General features: G+C 41.8%; 1 protein-coding gene across 1 annotated transcript in view; it reads left to right on the top strand.

The window, feature by feature from the left end:
• The window catches only part of TBC1D32 (TBC1 domain family member 32), a 51,991-nt gene that overhangs the window by 18,911 nt on the left and 8,833 nt on the right, over positions 1-24,247 (top strand). The window contains exons 15-29 of the mRNA XM_078877291.1: positions 130-272; positions 1,667-1,791; positions 4,994-5,198; positions 6,949-7,034; positions 8,013-8,151; positions 8,999-9,086; positions 12,708-12,826; positions 13,784-13,903; positions 14,777-14,865; positions 16,727-16,837; positions 17,496-17,604; positions 18,765-18,858; positions 19,424-19,543; positions 23,144-23,227; positions 24,120-24,189. Coding sequence (XP_078733417.1) covers positions 130-272; positions 1,667-1,791; positions 4,994-5,198; positions 6,949-7,034; positions 8,013-8,151; positions 8,999-9,086; positions 12,708-12,826; positions 13,784-13,903; positions 14,777-14,865; positions 16,727-16,837; positions 17,496-17,604; positions 18,765-18,858; positions 19,424-19,543; positions 23,144-23,227; positions 24,120-24,189 — 1,702 coding nt within the window. The remainder of the gene's footprint in view (positions 1-129; positions 273-1,666; positions 1,792-4,993; positions 5,199-6,948; positions 7,035-8,012; positions 8,152-8,998; positions 9,087-12,707; positions 12,827-13,783; positions 13,904-14,776; positions 14,866-16,726; positions 16,838-17,495; positions 17,605-18,764; positions 18,859-19,423; positions 19,544-23,143; positions 23,228-24,119; positions 24,190-24,247) is intronic.

Here is a 24,247-nt window from a genome sequence, read left to right as displayed (position 1 = left end):
ACTCCGTATTTTAAAGCGCAACCCTTTCACAAGGAGCTGTTTATTATAGATTCATAGTGCGTCGAACGAATCAATAATATCCTCGGGATGAGCAAAGCGATGGCGTGTGTGGTGTTTACCGCCATGCAGACGTGTATGACCCTGGCACGCTGGCGCTTGGGGTCCTGAGAATGCTGTGCGAGGGCAAGGAGAGTGCCACCGATTGCCTCTACAATGACGCCGTGGTGCACGCCCTTACACTGCCGATCTCCGCCTGCCTGGAAGGCAGAATGGTGAGCCTGAACTTTGACTTCTAGATTTGAAGCTTTCGTGACTGCAAGGATTCATATTTTCGGTAAAAAATAAAAATAAAATTAAAATCACGACGTTTCGGAGGCAACACAAGCCTCCGTCTTCAGGTGGAACCGTCACAGCACGCTCGCTGTATCAAGTAAATTAAAGGCTCGAACATGGCATACAGCGAGCGTGCTGTGACGGTTCCACCTGAAGACAGAGGCTTGTGTTGCCTCTGAAACGTCGTGATTTTTATTTTATTTTTATTTTTTACCTACGTGACTTTACCGAAAAACCCAAGAATATGAACTTTGACTTCACTTCCATTTACACGCTCGCACATACCCACAAATGAATAATGGCGCTGAAAGGCTCGAGCGTGGCAAACTCTTTGCAAGCAGCTTTTCCTTCCGCGAGTGATGTTTGCTTTTGGGTGGTGTACCAAGTTTCCGTGTGTCACGGCCACTGTTGCCATTGTCGTTGGCATTGTCCACAGTTGTGCAGTTTCGTGTTGAGTTTAATGATTTAGTGTACATCTAAGCTGGCTGTCATGCTCTAGTAAAGTGAAAGATTTGGAACGGCAACACTGTTGGTCTGTGAATAAAGCCAGGTCAGCAGTTGCACCGCAGCATGCAGAATTTCTATGCATGTTAAAAAAGCTACGGTTTTTAGGAGAATGTGATTCACATTTGTCAGTTTAATTTCACAGTACAGTGGATTTTTACTTATCTGAAACCCTTTCATTATGGACGTTTTTTTTTACCTATAACAGGAATATGCAAACAGTGTAAGTCAAAGGACAAATGTGTTTTTTCTCATTCACTCGTCGATTTGCGGTCGTAAAAATTAAACTGCTGGATTATACGTAGCTTTTTGCAATTTTAGAATTAATGCCTGGCTTTTCGAATACTTATAAGGCTGAATGCGTTCAATTTAATAGCAAAAAATATTGCTTAGACTTAGTAACTGCCTTTAACACATTATCAATCTACTCCTGGATAAAAGTCATGCATAATGTATGCCAGTCAGTAAGTTGTTTGACCATACTTCACCACGCTGGTCAGTGCTGGTTGGTGAAGGAAAGTAACCAAGGACCGGTTTCAGATATCACATGACACTGATGTTATCCGTGGCAACGAATATAACTCAGGTTACAAGCTTCAAAGTGCAGTGCGCAAACCACTGCACCATCGCTCCACACCAAAATGCATTTCATGTTGACCTTGCTAGCTAAATTAAGTTTCTAAGTGTGTATTAAAATCCCCGTACCTGAAGAGAAGCGATTCACTGAAACTTGTATAGTTGATACAACTACATTAGCCGACTGTGCGTTAGACGTACGAGCGTGTCGCCTCATGACAGGGCGTGTTCTGTCTCTTGCGACTGTGCACAGAGTGGTGCCAACAAAGAATCGACGCTGCTGCACGTGGCCGACATTCTTGCTCGTGTGGCCTCCACGGATCGCGGCCTCTCATTGCTGCTGTGGGGGGAGGGCAAGCAGAACGCCCAGGCTGGCAGGTGGGATCTAATTCTAGATTTGAAGCTTTCGTGACTGCAAGGAACCATACTCTTTGGTTTTTTCGGTAAAGTCACGTAGGTTAAAAACAGGAAAACAAGTAAATTAAATCCCTTTCCCTTAACTAGGAGCCAGGATGGCTCCTCTTCCCTTTCCCTTAATCAGTTTTGAAGGTCGTGTCTCTTGGAGCTCCCTTCTCCTGTTACAGTAATTTTTGCTGTGACGGTTCCAACTGAAGACGGAGGCTTGTTTTGCCTCCGAAACGTCGTGATTTAATTAATTTGTTTTCCTGTTTTTCAACCTACGTGACTTTACCGAAAAAACCAAAGAGTAGGTGGGATCTAGCGTCGCACGGGTAACTCGGAGCAAGAAGGGCCTGGGTTTGATTCCCCTACTCGGGTGCCTCTCTGAGATGAGTTTGTATGTTCTTTACCTGCTCTGCATGGGTTTCTTCCAGGTTCTCCAGTTTCCTCCCATAGCTAAAAAAAATACATTGTAACTGCTATTGGCCAACACATCAGAATTCTGAAAAATTGGCATACATAGCAACATCAAACCCCGTTCTGCAAAAACTTTGCAAGACCCTCTTAAAACAGAATATTGCTCTTCAGTGAGGATTTCCCAGGCAAACAAGCATAACGAGAATAGTATAGTTAAACACATTCCTGCGGAGGGAGCTGGTAGGAACGTTGGGTTGCTCGGTCAATGGCCAGGGTCAACGGCGGCGTGGTGTATTCCGCAAATATGCCCGACTGTGAGGGCGGGCACAAGCCGGCGTGAGTAGGTTAAACGTTGAGTTTTATAAGGGCACTACGGGGTGACCAGCCCCTCCCCACCCAGCCCCACCCCTCCCACCCCCCACCCAGCCCCTCCCCACTCTCCCCTCCCCACCCAGCCCCACCCTCCCCACCCAGCCCCTCCCCACCCTCCCCTCACCACCCAGCCCCTCCCTCTCCACCCAGCCCCTCCCTGCACGACAGACACAATAATCCCCTGTGGGCTGGTGTAACCAGGATGTTCCTACCAGTAAGATGGACATAACCATACTTTATACAGGCATAGTTCTGATATACATACACTTGGTTTTGTCAAAATATAAGGTATCTGTACCACCTAGGGGGGCAAATGCTAACAATGGTTTTTGTTAGAAGCATTCTATCTCTAAATGATAGCAAATTAAACCGTGTTAGCTTTTTTTAATATGTGACATTATATTAAGAGGGTACCGTAGCCTGTGTGATAGAGATATTGTTTGGTAAAATATGAATGTGAAATGAAACATCGATGTGATATGAATATAAATAGGAAGAATCTCTATGAAACACAACAGGAGGATGTACACTCAGCTTTCCGCCCATGTCGGATACTGCCTGTGGTGCATACTGGTAGTATTTGCCACCCCAAGTGGCACCAACTCCTTTGGATCATGAGATACAAAGGTTGTGCTTTCACTCAGCTTCTACGGTATGGACAGCGACAGCGTGCTGCTCTGTTTACTACGAGCCATTTTAATTGAAAATGGTCCGGTGATATATGGGCTTTTGTGCCAAATGAGACCCTATTGAGGCTCATTAACTTCTCATTGAAACTGTCAGCATATGAAAAATGGTTGTTGGTCATTTTTATTGTCTAACTTTATCTTGCTTGTCAAAGCAGGCTTCCAGCTGCTTGTTGTATCACTATTCATTGAAGAAACATATTGCAGTATATATATGATATGAAAGCAAAATTTCCTTAAAGTGGCATGTACAATTCATTAATGGCACTGAACATTTCTAAGCTCATATCATTTATCAGTTAATACATTAACATTGATATTTAAGTTCAGTGTGCAAGCCTAAAATTCAGCTTTTTTAATTTCCGATTCACGTAATAATACACTTAATAATGCCCTTTGTTTATCCAGCAAAGCTTTGCTGGCTCGATACAGGCTTCTGTATTGGAATATTTGGACAATTCTATTCATGGGTGTTAAGCTGCACATAAAAAAAAAACTAAACAATTTGTATTTTACCAGGCAAGGCACACAGAGCTATTTTTCAGAAGCGCCCTGGCCACAAATGATCGCTCAACGATGTGGCTTATCACGTGGAAATGTATAGCAGCCAAATACTCTAAATGCACGCCTATATATGTTACGTGAATAATTAATTCGGGTTCAGAGAAACTCTGCAGCCAATATGCATTCTACATGTGTCACAGCAGCATATATAATACTGCAAAATCTTGAAAATGCATTGAATTGTGGTGGAGATTTGGTATTTAGTGTGTAAAAATAACCGTAGGTTATGTCAAGTGCAATTTCTAAAAATATTACAATTTTATATTACAATATTACAAATTTTGCTAAATTAAATAATTTGTATGGCTGAGCATGTAGAGTAAATTTCATTGTAGTGTTGTATAGTTTTAATTGTAAAGCTTTTAAATTACTATCATTGGTTAATTCGGTAGTGCCTTGCATTGGAAATATTTAAAGCAATCTCTAGTATTAAGTATTAGTAGCATTTTCTACAGAAATAATATCTGCTACCAGCAAGGTCTGACTCATGAAGATCTATATTTCTTTCCAAATAACCGTTTTTGCTTTAATATTAAAACAATTTTAACACTACATTTATAAGCCAAATATGAAGCAATATATAAATTGGACACAAAACAATAAACCATGTAGATCATGTCCTCTGTGTCATGGAAGGGTGAATATGCATTGTAATGTGCTGTTTTCTCACTCTGTGGCCCTTTGCCAAGTTCCCTGTCTTGTTAATTAATTCAGGGTCAATATTTGAACCGAGAATCGATTCCTTAACCGTGCCGGTTGAGTTTGATTCCCAACCATAGCCCACATCAGTGACATGTGATATCTGAACTGGTAATATTGGTCGCGAAAGCCTACGTGTTAAACAAACCCCCACTTCACCAACCCACTATAAATAATGTGATGCAGTATGTTCTAATGATCCCCATGATCGACACTGCATATGGAGTCCTTTATCCAGAAACGGGCTGTACTTCATTATACTGATTTACAAAAAACATTCCTAATCACATTCAATGTTAACATTACTGCTGTTAAATGGGAACACATGGTGGAATTTCAATGAATCACCACCCGCCACCTCAAGTCAATTCTTCACTATTACCTGTTACGCTCATAAATGGGCTCATCCGGATCTTTTGTTTGCCTCGCTTCATCGAACCCAGGTCATCTCCCGCGCACGTGATCGTCGAGTTCTGCAAGCGCACGCTGGACGGACCCCTGGTCACACCCGCGGGCCCCGTGCTGCTGCCCTGGGCCGTGATCGGAGCATTTGTGTTCGTCTGTCGCCAACTCTATAACACAGCCGAGGGGCTCCAGGTGCTGCAGCCATACCGTCTGCACGATTGCCTGGCGCACGCCTGGAGGGAGGTACGTGTGTGCATTTGATGCGGTGTTGATTTTATTTTTGGCGAGATAAGTCGTAAAATAATCGTCGACTCGGTGTTTTTTATTTTATTTTAGTCGATGATAACTGCATGTAAGACAAAAGTCATCAAGGATGACAATGACTACCCGTCAGAGGCCAAAAGCGTGACTGACTATAATGAGACAAAATGTCTGATTTGGCAATATTTGGGGAGGAGGGAAACTACACACTCTGAAGAGTAGACAATTTTTTCACTTCTTTAATTGACTAGTCTAAGAGTGACTAAATGTCATCCGTGTGGACTTAGACTATAATGAAAAGAATGCTGACTAAATCAACACTGCTCTTTGGTTCTTGTGGTAAAGTCACGTAGAAAATAAAATCAAATAGTAATAGAATATGACGTTTCGATTGCAACACAAGCAATCGTCATCAGGTAAGAATGAATGAGAAAAAAAACCATAGTAACTTAGAAACACAATGAAACACAACACAGAGAGTCGGACAACACAACAGCCAACACCCCACCTGGCTGGCCACGTTCCTCCAAAGAATGAAAGAATGTATTGTGTTGCATTGTGTTTATAAGTTCACTATGTTTTTTTTCTCATTCATTCTTACCTGATGACGGTTGCTTGTGTTGCAATCGAAACGTCGTATTCTATTATTATTTGATTCCATTTTCTACGTGACTTTACCGAAATAACCAAAGAGTAATTCCTGCGGTCACGAAGCTTCGAATCTAGTTTAAATCAACACTGGTTTGCTGAAAATGAAAAATTCCCTCCATGGTGGCTTCGGATAGCTTGAAGGCAATACAGAGCTGATGGTGGGTGTGGAAGTTCATGCGACTTAATGTAACCTCTAATCATAGCAGGAACATTCCCCAAAGATGAGTGAGTGCCTACAGGTCTTAATATACTCGAGCAAGTTTAAGACGGTAATTTCCAGCAAGTGTCATCCTGCAGTGATTGTGGTACCATTTTCTGTCATAAAATAATTTTTAGGTTGACAAATTTGGACAAAAGTGATCTCTTCTCCTCAACTTGTGGGCAATTGGAATCGCAGCATCAAACCAGATCACGTACAGTGGTCACATGACTCCTCAAGGTTGTGTGTTTTGTAGGTAAATTGTGGTTCATATCACATCCTATTCAGAAAACACTGTTTTCATTGTGAGACAGAATTCCATCACAGAATTCCATCACTCTATAATACTGCCACACTAAGCTGCCATAGCTGCTCACAGTAAATGTGTTGCCGGTGACAACTGCAGGCAACGATTGCTCACGTGTATTCGAATCTTAAGCTCTACCCTGGCTGTCTCGTACTCCACTTCCAACTATCCTGGTTCCACCAGCCCACAGGGGATTATTGTGTCCATCCGTCCATCGTGCATACAAAAATGGGAGGGGTCGGGCTGGGTGGAGAGGGGAGATTGGGGAGGGGCTGGGTGGGGAGGGTGGGGAGGGGCTGGGTGGGGGGTGGGAGGGGTGGGGCTGGGTGGGGAGGGGCTGGTCACACCGTGGTGCCCTTATAAAACTCAACGTTTAACCTACTCATGCCGGCTTGTGCCCGCCCTCACAGTCAGCCATATTTGCGGAATACACCACGCCGCCGTTGACCCTGGCCATTGACCGAGCAACCCAACGTTCCTACCAGCTCCCTCCGCAGGAATGTGTTTAATGTACAGCAGTTGTTTGTTTTCGATGATTTGTAGCCCATACCCCATGGCTGCACGACTATTCACAGGCGAGCAGTGCAGTAGAGAAGGCTCCTACTCCAGTGTCTGGTGAAGACAGCTGTATGCCCTCATCCAGCCAAGACACACAGGCATTGTGAGTATGAGGCTGCTGTGCCAAACATTACTCTGAATGGCTAAAATGCATCATGCTGCATTGTGCTTGTGCCTGTATGACTGTGCATGTGTTTGTTTGTGTATGTCCAAGTCTACGTGAATGCATTTGTGTGTGGGGAGGGGTGGTGAAGTGGTTAGTAAATTGCGCTAAGAACACAGAAACCTGACTTTGATCCCTGGCAATGGCTAACATCACTGGTGAGTGATCTCAACACTGGTCCTGGGCCTGCCCTAGGTTGACTAAGCCGATTCGCACCGTTGGCTACGTACGGTGCGAAAGAAGTTCAACTTACATCCATAAATGAGCTCTAGGAACCTTGTGTAGGCCAGACCAAGGCGGCTAGGTGTGCTGCTGGCCAAACTACCCCATCATCATCATATATTCTAGATTTGAAGCTTTCGTGACTGCAAGGATTCATACTCTTAGGTTTTTTCGGTAAAGTCACGTAGGTAAAAAATAAAATTACAAGTAATAAAAGTAAAATAAAAATCATGACGTTTCGGAGGCAACACAAGCTTCCGTCTTCAGGTGGAACCGTCACAGCACGATTGCTGTATCACTTGATATTCGTTTCGGAGGCAACACAAGCTTCCGTCTTCAGGTGGAACCGTCACAGTACGATTGCTGTATCACTTGATACTTGATCACTTGATACTTGATACAGCAATCGTGCTGTGACGGTTCCACCTGAAGACGGAAGCTTGTGTTGCCTCCGAAACGTCGTGATTTTTATTTTACTTTTATTAATTTTTATTTTATTTTTTACCTACGTGACTTTACCGAAAAAACCTAAGAGTATGCACCCCATCATGCACTGTGCTGCCCTTAATGTGTGCTCAGTCACACCACTTGTCCCAACAGTCTGATAAAGGCTAATTGGGGGGGGGGGGGTGGGGGGGCCTTTGTGTGTTTGTGTGACTGTGTATGCCCGCGTGCCCTTTGCCGATGCACCCGCAGGCTAGCATGGGAGGAGACTCTGCTAGATAACCTGCTGAACTTTGCCGCGACCCCTCGAGGGCTCCTGCTGCTGCAGCAGACCGGAGCTATTGGCCAGTGCGTTGCATACATGTTCAGCCGCTACACAAGCAAGCTGCAGGTGCGCTTATTGCCATATGGTGTGTTCATTTATAAACATTGTAGGTTGAATTTAATTAGTAAACGGCTCCAAATAGAGCACTACATTTGAAACTGTTCTCTCTACTTGTTATGTTGATTGTATTTCTCTGTCACAATTGAATATTTTTATCCTCATATTCTTTGAGTCTTTTGGTAAAGTCACGTAGATGGGTTCAAAGAAAATGCAAAAAATAACAAAACACTACGACGTTTCGATCGCAACACAAGCGGTTGTCTTCACAAGCGGCCGTCTTCAGGTTCCGCATTGGAAGACGCCCGCTTGTATTGCGATCGAAACGTCGTAGTTTTTTGTTATTTTTTGTTATTTTCTTTGAACCTATTTATGTGACTTCACCGAAAGACCCAAAGAATATTAATTCCTGCAGTCACGAAAGCTTTGAGTCAAGATTCATATATATACTCCTTTGCATAAAACATACCTATGGCCAAAGGATGCGGAATTGATCTTTGCAGATTTGGACAGCTAAGCACTGTTGAGCCTGAATAGTGCTCAATGTGTGACCACCATGCATACAATAGGTGCTGTCGGCTTCTGTTGCAGGGCTACGTTTTCAGCAGAGGACAGTGCTAGAGCATTTTTCATCTTGTAATATTCTCCAAAATCCATGCCCCACGTTTTCACTAACCCACATTGACCATCTTTGGTGAAGTATGGTTAAATTAATATCACGAACCACAAAGCTTGGGAAGGCCATTATCCAGCAGTTATTTGGGAAAGCAGCGGTACATTCACAAAGATGTAGGACTAGGAAATCATGAATATGATAGACTTTATATTGGTGACTTAGTGTGATGTGCTTGTGTAGGTGAGCAAGTGCGAGAAGTTTGGCTATGGAGTAATGGTCACACAGGTGTCAGCCACTGCTCCAGGCATTGCTGCTGTTAACAACTCTGGTAAGACATCTACACACACACAGTTATGTTAACTTCTCCCCAATTTTACCATGTAACGTGTTTCTAATGCACATATATTCTAAAACTATGCTCCCCCTATGTAATATGGGGAAACTTTATTTGAAATATGGGCTTTATTATTTTATATTTTTTATTTGCACAATGTGTCCCTGGAACATACTCAGCCAAATAAAAAAGCGTTCACTGTTTTGACAAAGCATTTATATGGTTTTATGAGTAAGCCTTTAGGAGCATTTTTGCTTTACACAATGTGACTTTACCGAAATAACCAAAGAATATGAATTCCTGCAGTCACGAAAGTTTTAAATCAAAATTTAACCGCCTCTACGGGGAGGGTTTCCACATAACCGTAAGATCTTTTAACAAATTCCGAGACAAGAAAGCTCATCTAATCGAGTCACTCACATTTCTGAAGATATGCCACGACTCTTAAGGTAATACTGATCTCCTTTACACTGACCTCTGCTGCTGTCACATCTTCCAATGCTAAACGAATTTTGTTCAGGCCCTGATCTCAGAGAGAATTAGACTGCTCTGCACTGAACTAGATCATGTGGACAAGATACTCTTGAAAACACACTTAACATTGACAGAAAAGATGTCAACATCTGATTGGGAACATGTAGGTAACATGAATGCTTCATCAGCTGCTACAATGTCAGCTAAATGTAAAGATAACCTGATTTACAAGTTCAACCTCCTTTCTAAGAAGAAACCAGATCCACACATTAAATGTTAGACGTTGACAAGATTGTTATTGATCTGAGTAATAGTCCAATTTCCAATGGTTTAAAATTGGTTCTGGTTAAAGGGCTGAACTTCACAGTCACCCCCAAATACATACCAGTGGATGACATTATTGCCCAGGTCGATGTAGCCCTTAGGGGTTTGGGACACATCGCTGCAGACATGACAAGATCTGAAATTGCTGCAACCCTCAAAAGCGCTAAGATACCAGTCAGCAACATCAGTAAGGATGAGGATGAGCGTTTTGAGTTATCTCAATTGAAAAAGAGGGATGATATCGTCATCCTCTCAGCCGACAAGGGCAATGCCACGGTCATCATGAACAAAGTTCAAGTTCATTTATTAGGTATAGCCCTGTGAGCCATTCGGCTCACAGGGCTATACCTAATATTCAGGACCTACTTAATGATGGTAGCTACACAAAAATTAAATGAGACCCTACCAACAGCCTCGTTACAAAACGAACAGTATCCTCACTGATTCAGCTTAATTAATTGAACAGAACAAAACGTTTTCTTTGAAACCTTCTGCTGCTAGACCACCCTGATTATATGGCTTACCAAAAATCCATAAAGAAGGTTGACCCCTTCGTCCCATCGTCTCCACTATTGGCTCACCCACTGAGACCTTACAGCCATTCACTGGTCAGACCACCTCTTCTGTACTTAACTTAGCTCACCTGGTATCATCAATTAAGGACATCTCACTGTCCCCAGATGATTTGGTCGTTAGTTTCGATGTAGTTTCTTTGTTCACCAAAGTTCCTGTGCCCGATACCATTGCAATCATTGAAGATTTGGTCCAACAAGGATTGAATGTTGATGTACCAGCCCTGGTGAGACACTGCCTCACCAATACATACTTCACCTGGAATGGAACATTCTGCAAATAAACTGAAGGCACCTCTATGTGTTCTCCCTTATCTCCGGTTGTAGCCATTGTTTTCATGGAAAAATTTGAGATGGACTCCATCTAAGCATCCACTCTATGCCCGTCCTTGTGGAAGAGGTACGTGGATGACACGTTTGTCATCTGGCCACATGGCCAACCGGCTCTGAACCAATTCCTCAACCATATCAATTTCATACACCCAGCCATCAAATTCACCATGGAGGTAGAAAAGGATGGCAAGCTACCTTTCTTGGATGTCCTAATCAAAATGAGATCAGATGGCTCAATGAGCCATTTTGTCTACAGGAAAGCAACCCATACTGATGCCTACCTAAAACCTCACTCCCACCACTATCCATTCCAGAAGAATTCCCTCATCAAAACTCTACACCCTAGAGTTCAATGTATCGCCGACCATGAACACCTAACCAGTGAACTCAAACACGTACACCAAGCTCTCAAGGCGAATGGATACTCTGACTACACAATCCGCAAAGTCATCACCCCAACCGTGAGGAAGGAGCCATATGAGGATCCAATAAAAAACTATCACCTTGCCATACATAGCAGGGGTAACCAAAAATATTTTCAAAATCATGAACAAAAACAATATCCAAGTCCGATTTAACACAGTACATAACATTCGTGATCTGATCCCATCTGTGAAGGACAAGATCCCTGACATGCAATATCCCAGCGTCTACAAACTAAGCTGTATCTGTGGCAGCAGTTACATTGGGGAAACTAAGCGACATGTCTCGGACCGTGTTCGTCAGCATGAGGCAGATTTGAAACACGGTGGGACAAATTCTTCTGCAGTGGTTGATCATTGTTTTAATGTAGCTGGCTCACACGAAATTTATTTCTCTAAGACGATGGTACTTTGCAAGTCCACTGGCTATCAACAAAGAGTTTGTTCATGAAGCCACCCATATATACAGACACAATTTCAACAGAGAAGATGGGTACAAACTCAGCAATCATTGGAAAGATGTCATCAACCACCTTGGGTCATGACTTGATTTGCGTTCTTTTGTCAAGGGAGCACAGGTCATTTCATGACTTGATTTGTGTTTTCTTGTTACCTTACCCCAGGGCACATATGCCTCGCCCACTTCGTTCTGGCACCACGACGTTTTTTTTACACTGCATGTCCATGCTTTCACCGCCAGAGCGTTTGTGCCACGTCCACTATTTTTGAAACCTTTAAAAAACGGTTGCATTCGGTGACCTCCCCCTCTTTCCTTCTGAAGACGATCGCTTGTTTTGTGATCGAAAGGTCGTGGTTTTTTTATTTTATTTATTTTTCCGAAAGAACCAAAGAATAAGTCTATATTATAGACTGCCAGTACGCTCACTCTGGTTAAGAACCAGGCTACAGTCTACATTATAGACTGCCAGTACGCTCACCAAGCTTTAAAACCAGGCTACAGTCTAACATTATATACTGACCGAGGTTAAGAACCAGGCTACAGTCTACATTATAGACTGCCAGTACGCTCACCAAGCTTTAAAACCAGGCTACAGTCTAACATTATATACTGACCGAGGTTAAGAACCAGGCTACAGTCTACATTATAGACTGCCAGTACACTCACCCAGCTTAATAACCATTGTTACAGTCTACATTATAGACTGCCAGTACACTCACCAAACTTAATAACCAGGCTACAGTCTACATTATAGACTGCCAGTACACTCACTCAGATTAAGAACCAGGCTACAGTTTACATGAGTGGTTTTTGTTTTTTATTATTTTGATTTTATTTGTATTATTTTTAATTCACTTTTTTTTCCTATCTACGTGATTTTACCGAAAGAACCAAAGAATATGTAAACAAAAATGCAATTCAGCGCTTGTAGAAACATACCCAGATTGTGTACGCTGGCATGTCTGACATGAGTTTTAAACTTTTGATAATGTGATAAAAACAAAGAATGAGAGCTGCTGTCTTCGAGCAGGCTACACGAGGACTCTGGTCACGGAGCTGTGGGCCGTGCTGGAGTGTGGCCGGGATGACGTACGTGTGCTCGCGCCGCGCCCCACCGCCCTCGACCCCATCGACCGCAGCTGCCACAAGGTGGGGGACGGTGCTGCGTGCGCATTCTGGTTATGATCAACAAGGCCAGTGACCTGGTTGTATGAAACTTCTTCAGTCAAACTATCGTTTAGTATCTTAATTAAAGCAATGTAAAATGAGCAATAAAAAAAACTCAACACATTAGTCAGTAACACTGCGGCCTTAAAAGAAACAAAATATGTAATTGGCGTCGTTTTGGGCAATGGCCCTTTTTCATAGCACATAAATGACCCTTTTAAGATAAGCAAAGATGGAGTAGATGAAGTCCAGACATCTGTTAGTGTACAGGTGCTAGATGGATTGTTACAAGGATTGTAGCACGGTTGGCTACGTACAGTGTGAAAATATTTCGATTTAAAGCTTTCGTGACTGCAGGGATTCATATTCTCAGTTCTTTCGGTAAAGTCACGTAGAAAGGAAATAATAAAATAATAAAACTAAAACATAATAAAATAAAATTATCACGTTTCGGCCACAACGCAAGCAGCCATCCCTTCTACGTGACTTTACCGAAAGAACCAAGAATAGTGTGAAAAAAGTTCAATGTACATACGGTGACAGAGAGCAATGGTTAACATCAGTGCCGAGTGATATCTGAAATCGTCTTGAGTTCTCCCTTAACCAACCTGCAGTGACCGGCATGGGTGTTCTCTGGGTACTGCAGTTTCAATCAACATGCTAAATACTCATTAATGGTAGTGGACAAACATCTAAATGTTGGACTCTTCTAAAAGAGAGCATTAAAACTGATTAAGGCTTTCCTGGGTAAAAAAATTGGCATAAATGATTAGCATTATGCTTTCGATTTAAATGTATTTTTTTCATGCTGTCATTTTACATTTAGCATAGTCACATATTGTGTTTATCTTTTTTAAGCATTCATGTAATAATACATAGTCTCTCGTGGTTAAAATTTGTACTGAATGGAATTGTGTGTGCTGCCGTGGGTGTGTGCAGTTTTTCCTGGGGCTGGTGAATTTGCTCTCCTCGTATTATGCTGTGCGTGAGCTGCTTGGTGGGAAGATGCTGCCCAACAAGGAAGACTATTCCCTGCGCGAAATCCCTACCTCCATTGTAGTGAGTTATTTCTTAACATTACACTTATTGCCGACCTATGTGCATGTGTCCTGTGGATTTCACCTTTAGTACCCTTGTAAATAAGTAGGGTGTGAGGGTGTGAGAGAGGGTTAGCTATGAATTACAGTTTAGTTGAGTTCCTATGCAACACATTAACAGCACTTTTTTGGAAATCAACTGCTGAATGAGAATCTTCTCACACCGTGTGAGTCGTCATGGTTTTTTGACCGTACTTTACCATGCTGGTTATTGTGGTATGGTGAAGGTATGAAGCATAGGCGTGGGAGTAGAAATACGGTACAACGTATTGATTGGCTGCATCTGCCCTCTGCTGACAACACAGCCTCAAAGGTGCCTATCGCAACCTGGCATGCATGCTGGTCATCTATCCAAGCACTAACCAGGCACAAACCTGCTTAACTTCCAATATCTGATGAGACAGGGTCCTTTGTTTGTGACTCTTGGGGCTTCGAGTGAAAAAACACTATCCCTTATCTATAGTTACATTTATAATATGATCCTTATGGCAGTACCCCGGGGTACTAAATCATACAAAATGGCCAAGGCAATTAAATATTTTATTTCTGGGGCACTATTTTTTTCAGGGGTGTACTTAACTCCGCGACTGGGGTACCAATCAATCCGAAATCAGTGCTACTCCGCGATGTCGAAACGCAGCGAGGATGATTTCGCTGAAACCCTGAACACTCGTATGCACCGTAGTGCACCCGATCTCATCAGATCTCAGACTAAAATGACTGCATCACGGACATTATGCGAGAGCCGGGGAACTATGGTACCCCGAGGTACCACCATAAAGTGAATATGTAAACACATGTTTTAAATATTGACTTGTTCGTATTTTGTTTTCAGGACATTGTAGACCGACTGATTCTGGTCAACTCCAAAGCAAAGATACACTCCTTGTTCAACTATGAGCAATCACACACCTTTGGACTAAGGTATGCCCCTTTAAAAATTTACAATTTTCAATCATGCACATTGTTTAAACGACCAGTGGTGACCATTGCAAAGCCAGGGACTGAACAATTATCTACTCTTAGACCAAACATTCACAAGTAAATAACTTTTGTTTGATCATGTTGCAAGGTTCATACAGCTGTTAGAGTGATCCTCAGTGAGAACATAGTGCTCCAATTATGACAAAGGACAAAATATAGCCGCTGCATTTGGCTCGGCGAACATAAAAATAAATAGCTCATCCATTTATATTGACTTTCACTCATGCATTATCATCAGCCACTTGAGTACAAACATAAGTCTTAAACATCAGCATCTTATTAGCACAACTGCAGAATGTAGATGGTCACTGCATCGCGCGCTTTCAGATGTGCTTCTGCAGCCATCTGTAACACTCTTCATTTCTAATATTAGAAAGCCACTGGAGCTATGCACTTTTAAATTTTAGTCTTATGACTTTGATGCCATTCGAGATTTCTGTTGACCAGCAGCATTTGTTTAAACAAGCAAAATCTGGACCAGTTTTGACCTTCGGGTTCTCATCAGCAGTCAGATTTGCTCAACTAATCCTGCCCGATGACCAGATTATTACCTCTAAATGATGGGATCATGTTAACGCAAAAAACAATATGGTTGAATAACTCATTACGTGTTGTCATGGTGCATTCTGGACAATTAAATACATCCACTATTCTCTAGCTCCGCAACAAATGTTTTTCGTTCTGTTAGTGCTTTTGCAGAAATAATTTAAGCAAGTGAAATCTCCAAATTGGAATAAAAGAAGATCTATTTACTTCATTACCCAGAATGGCCCACTTCAGCACATAAGTCTTTTTAATGCTTTCCAACTAAGATTTTCTCATCGTGGCTGACTGACATTAACACGCATAAATATGATCCAATATGAGCTAAACTTTGGTATAAAGTTATTTTGCTATTCGAGACTCACTCTGTACTACACCCATCGCATTGATGAAAGAGTTGCCCACGCCCTCACACAGAGATGCTGTCAAAACCCCAATGCCTCATCGTGTCCTATGGACGTACTGCTTCTATGCATATATATATTGAACTTCTTTCGCACTATACCTAGCCAACTGTGATAATCGGAGGTGTTTATGGCACCTGGCGCGAGCGCTGCCATTATTATCATTAATAATAATAAGGGCACAACTTTATTGTGATGAACGCTGCACTTTCCGTCGTTTTCATGCAGGGGGCGCTGCAAGCCTACGCACCCCCTGTATGAACGATGGAGGCGCAGGGACAGACGTTCGATTACGTTGGAATCGATCTGCAGACGGCGGTCTTCTCGCACGGCCAGCTGTATGTCGCCTTATCTCGATCCCGCAATCCCAAACAGATGAAATTCCGCATCGAACCGAACCCCCAGCGAGGCCATATACTTAACGACAAGAGAAAATTCACACGAAATGTCGTTTTCAATTAAGTCTTCCAGATGTAAAATGATATAAGCTTTTAATGAAGAAATACAATTATATAATTCAAAACACAATACAATTCAAAGATGTTTCCATTTATAACTTCAAAACGGAGCATCGGGTGCTTGCGTGAATGCTTCGTTCGTGTGCAAATTTGTTTCGTGACTTTCCTGGCCGAAGGCCGTAAATGGTTGCGATGGGCGCCGCAGGCACCCCCGAACAACCCCTCGTTATTAAGAATTCAATACTTCCGAGGACAAGCCCATCTTGAAAAGTGTTACAGAATGTATGCCTGTGCGTGACTTCCCTTCCTTTTTCCAAAGCATTGGATTACAGGCATAGACCATCGCACGTGAGCGAGACTGCCGTTGTGTGTGGTGGGATTGTTTGATCACTCCAGGCTGCTCAGTGTGCTGTGCTGCGGTCTGGACACGCTACTACTGCTGGAGAGCCAGTACCACGTATCTCAAGCGCTACTCGCATGTCAAGTTGAGAATACACTGGACAGCGGGTAATTTGAACGTGTCAGACTTTGATACGCCTTAGCTCAACATGAGGCCACTCAGTACTATTAGCAGATGTTATGCCTATATGGCAACCTCATTCATCAACTGTGGAGGTTCCAGGTGTGAAATATACATTGCAGTGGTGTAGTAATCTTCTTGTAGTAAATTTGACTACAAGTTTCATTAACCGGAGAAAGTTGAGAGCATCGATTTGTAAGTAGCTCATGGCTTTTATGTGTATACATTGCTTAACAATTCCCATTGAGTATGTTCAGCTACAATTACTGTGTTATTGACATATTTACACAAGTGAAATTGGTGTGTGTCAAATAAATCATGTGCAATATAATTAGATAATCATGAACTGCAGGTGGGTGCAAAGGATTAATTATCATTGTTTTTGGAATTATACCTTTGCCAGGTTTTTGAATGACTAATTAACCATCACATTTTAACACTTTCTTAGTTTAACATTAATGTGCATTTTACACATTTACTGAGTTGAACACATTCATAAGAAAGCCATAGATTTCGCCCTCTCCCCCCCCCCAATCATAGGAATATATTTCAGGACTAATTATTTGTGCAGGGTCTGGTGTCAAGCCATGTCTGCGCAGTTGAAACTAATTCCAGCGTTTTTTTTTTATTATTTTATCGCTGCAGAGAGTTTATAATAGATGGGCTGTCACTGGAGAGGAATCATGTGCTGGTGCAGATGTACACCGTGGGTGGGCCATCAGAGAGACTTCTGCCACCTCGCACTCTCCTGCAGGTCTGGTACTTGTATTTACCCATGGAATGTTAACACACACACGCACACGGCATTAGCAGATTCGTACAAGACTCACTAACGATTGTGCGTGGCCTGGCCACGTACACACATGGCACAAACGCAGGCTGACAATCTGTCAGCCCACGGGAAGCGGGCTGGGGCCAATTTTGGCTGGCAGAAGCTACCATTGATGTTATAGTCGTGTTATTGTGCTGTTTTTAATTGATGAATCCACCACATTTGCATTGGTATTTTTTTTGTGAAAACATGGCCAAAACGTGGCCCAAGAGAAATTTGCCTGTTGGGCAGTTGCCTGTATGAATGCAACCTATCTTTCTCTGAATTATGCCTCTAATTTACTTGAAATGCAATCATGTGGAATGGATTCATGTTTATGAACAGGTCTACTGATGAATTTATTTACATACAGCCATAATGCAGTAGATAGCATTAACTATAAACATCATCAAACACGGAAGACCAGAGCACTTTATAATAAACATATGGGACATGGATCATATGTTGGAAGAGGAGCACTTCAGCCTCATGCATTTGTCTTTTAGCACTGCCAAGATGAATGTGCTGCCAGGCTTAAATGACCTTCCACTCGCATATAAATCACACTTGCTTTTAATTGTTATAATTAAAGTAATTTGCAACCATTTGTCAATCTACTGCTGGATGAAGGCATCCCTATGTTGTGTGATTTATGGGTATTGTTTGAACATACTTCAGCATGCTAGCCAGTGCAGGTTGTTAAAGAAGTGGCCCAGGACTCGATTGGATATTACTCGCCACTGATGTCAGCTATGGGCAGGATAAAACATAGGTTGCCAAGTGACTCCACCCCATAGTTTATTCAAAATACTGAATAATAATAGTATGTAATAGCATCAAACAATAATGTCCTTCATTCCCCGAAGAAGGGCTCACTAAGTCCACATTTGTTTTAATTTTTCACGAGTGCCCTGCATAGGGATGCTTAGCCAATCTCATTCATGAGTGTTTGTCATTTTTGACTGTTGGGTAAATTAGTAAATAATTTAGTAAATGAGTGAACAAATCTGCGTGAACAACTATTTCCAAATCAATGGATTCAGACTACTGCCATACTTTGTTTGCACGTGTGCATTTTTGGTTTACACCCATGGCGGATGCAGAATGAAGACCCTTACCCCTGGCCTCTGTTCTCCTCCTACCCGGTCCCACAAGTCTACATGCCTGAGACAAAACCCAGCTCTTGCTCAAAGGAAGGTGTGTGACACCCTCCATGGCATTTCTTTCTTGGGGGCGATGACAGGACCCTGGGTCAGGATGCCATAGCATTTCCAAAATTACTACTACTGGTACAGCCAATACAGACCAATGCACACATTTAATTTAGCGAGTGATATTTGAGGTCAGTGTCATTGATGTGACTTTTGCCAAGTTGCAGCCCCCAATGAATGCAGCTGATAATGTGTGCAGCACGAGTGGTTTAATCTTTATATGTTTCAGTTAATGCTGACGGCAGTGATAAACCCTTTGTCAGCAGTATAACACTGTGGCATGTTTGCTTCTGAGGTTTAAAGGTAATGAATGTTAATTATCGTTGCCCGTTGGCTAATGTATGTTAAATTAGCGGTTGAGGCATAATGGAGTTGTGGTCATTTTAATGTTATGTAATTTATGAAAGTGGAATGCAGCACTGTCTTGTGTTTTGCATGCTAACATGTTCGACATTTTCAGAGTAAATCTCGATGAATTGCCCCTCCCTTACAATGTGTCCAAAAAACTGAATTATTGTTTTCCCTTTCCTCCACCTGTTTCTACCATGAAGAGACGGAGCTATCCAAGTTTCTGTCAAAGGGCAATGGAGTACACAAGGACTGGCTCGCAAGCTGCCAGCGCTTGCTCTGCAATGCCCTGGCAGTAAAATCTTACAACCTGAGCACAAGCGGTAAGATTGTCACTGCACAAGTATTGCAACTGCATTCTGTAAAATTGTGTGGCTTGACCGCTATGTTTTGTTTACCATACATTAATCATCATGATCATCATTTTCATCATGAGTCATAATCAGTCCCCTACTGGATGAAGGCATCTCTAAATACATTAATCATACGACATTAAAGCACAGATTAACTTACACTGTTTTGGTCAACGTTTGCTTAGAGATTATATTTACTCATGCTTTGTTTTATAAATTAGACAATAGATGTGACCCTTATATATGATTATTGTACAGCGGTGTGGGATGCAAGTAGCATGAATTACACTCTATAAAATGTAATTATTGTTGCTTTTACCAAGGGCGTCCCCTGAGATTTCACATTCGTGGCCTTCATTTCTGTCTTGAACCATAATGCATTGCGTTTTTCCCCATGACCAAATCATCCGGAATGCAACCATTCCCGTCATATCTTGGAAGCTAAGCAGGCTTGGGCCTGGATAGTGCTTAGTTGGGTGCTGATATGTACTGACAGCTTATATTATGGTGGGCTTTGTTATAGGAAGCAAATGGCATTGCAGCAAAATCAATTGTTGCACTGTATTTCTGTGTCGCCATATCTATGCACCCTACCTTAAACAACCGACATAATGAAGTAAGGATAATGACTCCAATGACCCATACAACATGCTAAGAAAAAAGAGCACGTGCATATCTTTAATTCTAAGCCTGCCAGCTATTACAGGCAACGTTCTTGGTGGTCTTATATGTATATCAACAATGTGCGTCAGCTGAATTGAATTCCCTGGTGTGCATCAGCATGGTTTTGGAAATAAATACTGTGTGCTGTAATGTATGTATGCCAATTTTTAGTTTGCCTTTCATCTGTGCCATTTGGATTGTAAAGGACCCCTTCCCACCCCATTGCTTCAGGGCAGTCTTGGTCCCTACGCAAAACTGCGTGAACAAACATGTGCTCAAGGAAGCACAGCCTTGAATGCCTGGAGCTCGCGTATTGAAGGCAGCCAAAAGTCTGTGCCTAGCCCCTGCTGTTCTGGGAGTAAATGAGCAATGGATTTGGCTGGTAGAGGAACGGCTGACAGCAACATGGTAATGGTGATCTGAAGCAGCATTGTTTCCAGTCGACCTGATGTGGCTACTATTGCCTCGTGTGATCGTATAAGTGTTAACATTATCTGCTTTCTTGCCACATAGAGTGGTGCATATTTATTTTTTTATTTGTTATTTTGAGAGTAGTCATGGGACCTTTTTAGCCAGCCAATTGAGACCGGGTATTTTTTAAAGTGAGACCTGTGTTTGATTAAGTACAGTGAAGCAGCAAACCGACTATACCAACTATACATTGATACAAATAAGTTGAAAAAATGTCCCATAGCTGTGAAACTATTAATCATCGACATTATCAGCGAAAGCGTAAACAATATAATTCACTGAATGTTTCTGCAGTTGTAAAATATTAAATAATCATCACCAGACACTGCTAGTTCAAGGCCATGTTGTCACCATATATCTTCTTGGTTCTTTCGGTAAAGTCACGTAGAAGGGAAATAATACAATAATAAAAATAAAACATAATAAAATAATTCTCACGACGTTTCGGCCACAACGCAAGCAGCCGTATATACGCTGCCAAGCCTGGTGGTGTTCATTCAGACGCTGTCTTCCCGACAGACCTGTTCTTCACCTGAGGACGGCTGCTTTCGTTGTGGCCGAAACGTCGTAAGAATTGTATTTTATTATGTTTTATTTTTATTATTTTATTATTTCCCTTCTACGTGACTTTACCGAAAGAACCAAGAAGATGAATCCCTGCAGTCACGAAAGCTTTAAATCGAAATGTTACCATATACTTTAGAATAAATGTGGCCAGATTTTTGGTAAAATCTACGCGTTATGCCGTATTAGTGCCACGTGATTCTACATACGTTTTGAAGATTACCTTAAAAGCACGTTATCAAATATTTACAAGTACTGCCCTGACTGCAACCACTGGCATCATCTTTATGAAAACGTAATTCAATTGAATGGGCTCTTCCATGAATGAATACAGATTTTTATTTATTTATTAGTTAATATCTTAAACAGACCACCAGTAAAATGAATTAGTAGCCAGTCTATCCATATACATGCACTTGCCTCGGTGTTATTTAAATATAGCCAGTGTATTGAATCATAGGCAAAAATCAATAACCCGCGTTTCTCCTTTGTAGTTCTGGTGAATGCTACCATAAGTGCTGCACTTAGGCAGAACAATGATTAACAGAGAGACCACTTACACTAGATTCTGAGAAAATATGCCTGCACTCCATTGCTAAGTGTGTGGAATGGAGGACATCTGATTGAGAGCAAGATTTAATGATAAGTCTGTAAAAGTATCCTTGTGCTTGGAGCTCACCCGCCTACAACTGCCAGAAATTGCCTGGAAACAGGCTGATGTAGTCATTAGAAAACCATGCTGGCTCGTCATTATTCATACTGCAAGAAAACTGGCGTAGAATCACTCTTGGGTTTTGGGTTGTTCTGTGGTTGTGTGTACCACAGACGTGTCACTGTCTTATAAGCTGACCTCAGAATTGCTATAGATACCGTAGTTTATTCACACTGAGGAGTCTCAATTGTTAACCGACTCTCCTTCACGTGCACAAGTATTGCTCTGGTTATATCAAGGAAATCTACAATTTTAATAATGTAAACACATGTTTCTAAATGTGGAGGACAAAACTGGAGGGACCAGAGAAAAATCCACGTGGCCACGGGAAGAGAACACTCAGACTCCAAATATACAGGCATCATCTGGGTCAGGATCGAAACCACAACCTGCACACCAAGGGAGGAGGATAAAATCACGGCGAGGAATCGAACTAAGGTCATGAGGTTCAGAGAATAGTACCCTAACCATTGTGCATTTGTTCCACTGCATTTTGCATTTTTTTGAATCTATAAGTACTTGTATTGACGAATCAAACAGCAAAGCGAACATTCTATTGGACAATTATTTTGGGAGCATTAAGTCAGCTGTTGCATCTACTTTCAGATGTAAAAAATCCCACAAAACCTTGCCAAAAGTATTAGCCTCTTGGCCAAATAATGCACGTGTTGTTGTTCATTTCTGTCTGGCACATAAATAAGTACATAACTTAACAAGTCAACTGAAATTAAGAGTGATCTTAAAAGTACTAGCTCGATTCAGCGAAATTAATCCGGAATGTATTTAATAACAATGCAAATTGTTTATTCAGGAACGCCTCATTCGGTTTCAAGATTTTATTTAAGCAATGTCCTGTATTTGGTTGTTTTGGCAAAATACATTAATGTTTGACATGTGGGAGGAAACAAGATTACCTCGAAATAAGCCAACGCTCACGATGGGGTGACACTAAACACTGCCGTTCAGCTAGAACACCTGGAAAGCCGTCATGCTTACCCACAAAGTAATAATTAAGTCAAGCCTGCTTAGCTTCTGAGAACGCTTAGAGCGTATGGGAGACATCCGTAATTAATGAGAAGAACTCCTGCAATAGCATTTGCAGATTTTGTTTTAGAATGCTGACGTTAAACGATGCTGATGAAGCATGTGATTTGTTGCAGTTGTGGTGGATGTGGTGGAAAGGGTCGTGTGTGCCATGGAGGGAGATGTCACAGAGCAGGCCTTCAAATTGCCTGAATACACTGGTCAGTAACAACACCACTCAGCGTGGTTCTCACTCATTATCTTGTTAATGCGCCAAACACCTTGAAATCCATCGCTTTAGAAACTGTCCTTGGTTACTCCCCCGTCTCTATTTCATGATAATCCGTAGATTCTTCATGAGGACTTAATTTTCTATTGCATTTGACATGTATTATTTGTCTGTTTTCGTATTGGCACTATAGTTACTATTCCCGTTTTCTGTTTCTATCACTTAATTGTCATTGTAATATGATCAGTATAAAAACAATCGGCCCCAGCCAGCTTATTCTACAGGTATTTTTTTTACTATTCTACCAAAACAAATCTAAAAAAAGTAAATGAATATGAAGTTATATTACAGGGAAGTAATATACATTTAACTACATTGATACATAGTACTAATTGACTTAAAAAAATAAGTGGGACCAGAAAACAGCTACAATACAACATTTAATTCGTGCTACTCAATTCCAGCAATGTCTAGCAGCTGGCATGCAATGTTCCTAATCACTGACACATTGAATCCATAACAGAGGGATTCTATGGGATGTGGACATTTTATTGTATCTCTCCGCCTTCAAATGCTTGCACATGTTTTCATACTTTTGTCCGTGCCTCCATTTGGCTCATTGAGTCATGCTTCTGATCTGCGATACATAAGTGACTGCCACACAAAAGCACAGCTGTGCCTTAATAAGCTCCCACCTAATTTTACATTTTAGACAGCTCAGGAGCCACGTAAATTAGAGCCGCAATTACAATGAACAATTTTTATGTACCTAAAATAGTTGTATTGTGAAAAAAATGTAACTGTACTTGATTCAAGGTAATTGCTTAAAAGCCTGGACCTTTGCCGAGCTTCCTGTTTAAATTTGAGGCACCCTCTTATTTCAGTAAACGATGCCAATGTCAAGACTCACTCCCTGTCTGACGTCCAACAACTTGGCGTGAAGATGGTGGTCCGGTAAGACGCGAGTATCAGTGCCAATTCGCTGCGAACTGCCGTCAAAGTTTGTTGCTTT

This window comes from Lampetra fluviatilis, chromosome 47 (genome assembly GCF_964198595.1).
Source record: "Lampetra fluviatilis chromosome 47, kcLamFluv1.1, whole genome shotgun sequence".
NCBI lineage: Eukaryota > Metazoa > Chordata > Hyperoartia > Petromyzontiformes > Petromyzontidae > Lampetra > Lampetra fluviatilis.
Note: the sequence above shows the minus strand (reverse complement) of the source record. Positions and strands in the feature narration are given on the sequence as shown.